The 2745-nt window shown below is 32.7% G+C and overlaps 1 protein-coding gene and 1 non-coding gene across 2 annotated transcripts; both read left to right on the top strand.

Annotated features, from left to right (window-relative positions):
* Positions 1–125: 125 nt before the first annotated feature.
* On the top strand, positions 126–2463 carry NAEGRDRAFT_54864 (uncharacterized protein; the record flags this gene model as incomplete). Its single annotated transcript, XM_002668239.1, has 2 exons — positions 126–348; positions 440–2463. The coding sequence occupies 2 exons, from the start codon at positions 126–128 to the stop codon at positions 2461–2463; spliced, it is 2247 nt and encodes a 748-aa protein (XP_002668285.1).
* Positions 2464–2650: 187 nt separating this feature from the next.
* NAEGRDRAFT_t896 lies at positions 2651–2723 on the top strand. The gene has a single exon. It is a non-coding gene; the product is annotated as a tRNA-Arg (tRNA).
* Positions 2724–2745: the final 22 nt, after the last annotated feature.

The following is a 2745-nucleotide window of genomic DNA, read 5'->3' as shown; positions in this document are numbered from 1 at the left end:
TTTGTTGGGATTGGAAAAGTTACATGGTAAAGGGTTTATTCATAGGTAAGTTGATGTTTCGAATATTACTTTTTTAATATATTCGAAAAAGAGATATCAAACCTGGTAATATTTTTATTAAAAACATGACGAAACATAATGTTAAAATCATGATAGCAGATTTGGGAGAAGCAAGTAAACTTGATGAAATCAACTCTGAATTATCTGAATATCACTCAGAAGATTTTGAGAGTGAAAGTGAAAGTTCTTATGCAAGTAGTGATGAATATGGCACTAACGGATATAGAGATCCAATTGTATATCAGGGTCTTGGTAAATGGTCAGTAAAAAGTGACATTTGGAGTTTTGGTAAGTTTGGTGCTTATAACTTTATTAACCTTATAAGGAGTTACTTTATTAAGAGTTATTTTTTCTGATGAAATGCCAATATTTGAAAAAGAAAAAGTTTGCCCTAAAGACTATATTGAAAAGGAATTTGAAAAATTGTTTACTGAAATTAACAATACAGAATTACCAAATTTGGATGAAAAAACAAGATTACTGATTCTAGAGAATGAAATCAAGTCATGGAAAATAATCAAGAATATCATCTTGGGAATGCTCACTTTGGAACAAGATTCAAGATGGGATAATGAAAGAATATTTCAAGAAATATTTAACGACACTACTGAAATTGACCGTGAAAACTTTGAATCAAATTATAAGAATTTGAAAAGTGAGTTCCTTAACAATGAATCTGTTGTAATGTCTGCTTTGAGTGAAGATGGATTAAATCTGAAATATGTTCCTACAGAAATGCATGAATTTAGGAATGTGATTTTGAGAGCTATCAACCAAAATGCAAGCAGCTATCAATTTATTCGTTCTAAAAAATGGAAGTACTCAAAGAATGTCATGGAACAAGCAGTTAAAAAGGATGCAAGAGTGATAGAACTCATTCCTAAACAAATGGTCATGTATTTAAACTTTGAGAGTGATTTAAAACTTGAGTTACCAAAGAAAACAATCCAAGATTACAATGATTTGGAGAAGATGAAGAAAATGGTAAACATTGATGGTACCTATTTACAATATGCTACAGATACATTGAAAGGAAATGTTGAATTGGTTACTGAAAGCGTTAAAAATAGAGGAATAGCTCTACAATTTGCATCTAACACGATGAGAAGTAATTATGACATTTGTTATTTGGCTGTTTCTCAAAATCCTGAAGCTATTCAATTTGTGGATGATTCTCTTCAACAAAATGAAAAAATTGTTGAAATTGTTTCAAGCAGTTCTCTATATTCAATCAAAACATTATCAAAATTACCAAAAATAGAGAAAACCAAAGAAGAATTAGAAAAGGGAGCAAAAGAAGGAAATGCAGATGATCAGAACAGACTTGGAGTATTATATTACAATGAAAAAGATATCTCTAATGCAGCTTTTTGGTATGATCAAAGTGCAAAACAAGGACATGGCAAAGCTCAGTTCAATCTTGGACTATTATACTACATGAATAGCCTAATGGAACCAGCCAAACATTGGTTTCTTAAGAGTGCTGAACAAGGATATGCTGATGCACAATTTAATCTTGGAGTTGTTTACGAAACCGATCAATTTGTGGATGAATCTGAAAGAAGATCTCAACTTGAGCAGGCATTTATTTGGTACATGAAAAGTGCTGAACAAGGACATGCCAATGCTCAGGGTTATCTTGCGCAATTATATGAATATGGAAGAGGTGTTGAGAGGGATTATTCTAAAACTATAGAATGGTATACGAAGAGTGCAGAACAAGGATTCGTATCTTCACAATTTAATCTTGCCTTAATGTTGCATCTATATGAAAGGGATGCAGAAACAGCTTTTTATTGGATGGGAAAAGCTGCTGAAAACGGACATACTGATGCTCAATTTAATTTAGGATGGTTATATCTGAAAGGAATTGGAACAGTTAAAGATTATTCGAAAGGATTCGAAATTCTTTCAAAACTCATGCCAACGGAAGATTCTGAAGTTTTGTTCAATTTGGCTTACTGTTATTACCAAGGATTTGGTACGGAGAAGAATATTGACCTCGGTTTGGAATTGTTTTTAAAGGCTGCTGAAAATGGACACATCGCAGCTCAATATAATATTGGAATGATTTATTTGGAAAAACAGGATTATCAGAAAGCTTTCGAATGGTTTAAACAATGTGAAGTACACAACGATCCTAATTCTCTTTTTCAATATGCCTTATTTTATTATAACGGTTCCCATATTGTTGAGAAAGACTATACGAAAGCTTTTGAATTGTTCCTTAGAAGTGCGGAACAAGGTCATGCACAAGCTCAATATAATTTGGCATTATTATACTTTAAAGGTATTGGAATAGACCAAGATTATTCGAAAGCAAAAGAATGGTTTCTTAAAAGCTCTGAAAATGGTTTGGTTGAGGAATCGTATAAATACCTTGAAGAAATTGATGAAAAGTAAATAAATAGTTATAATAAATTTGAAAGCGAGATATGGGCCCATAAGGATACGAATCAGAAGCAGTAATACGGATGCAATTCATTCTATTCATTTATCATAGACAGAAATTCACGAGCGCCAGGGTGGTGAGATTGTTTGAACCTGTATTTTAGCATTCTTGACAAGCAATGTTGAAACAAAACCATATGTACCCTTGGCTCAATTGGAAGAGCATCGGCCTACGGAGCCGGGGGTTGTGGGTTCGAGTCCCACAGGGTATAAATTTTTTTATGTTATCAATAT

This window comes from Naegleria gruberi, assembly GCF_000004985.1.
Source record: "Naegleria gruberi genomic scaffold NAEGRscaffold_472, whole genome shotgun sequence".
Lineage (NCBI taxonomy): Eukaryota > Heterolobosea > Eutetramitea > Acrasida > Naegleriidae > Naegleria > Naegleria gruberi.
The sequence above is the reverse complement of the archived record's forward strand: the minus strand, read 5'-3'. Positions and strand labels throughout refer to the sequence as shown.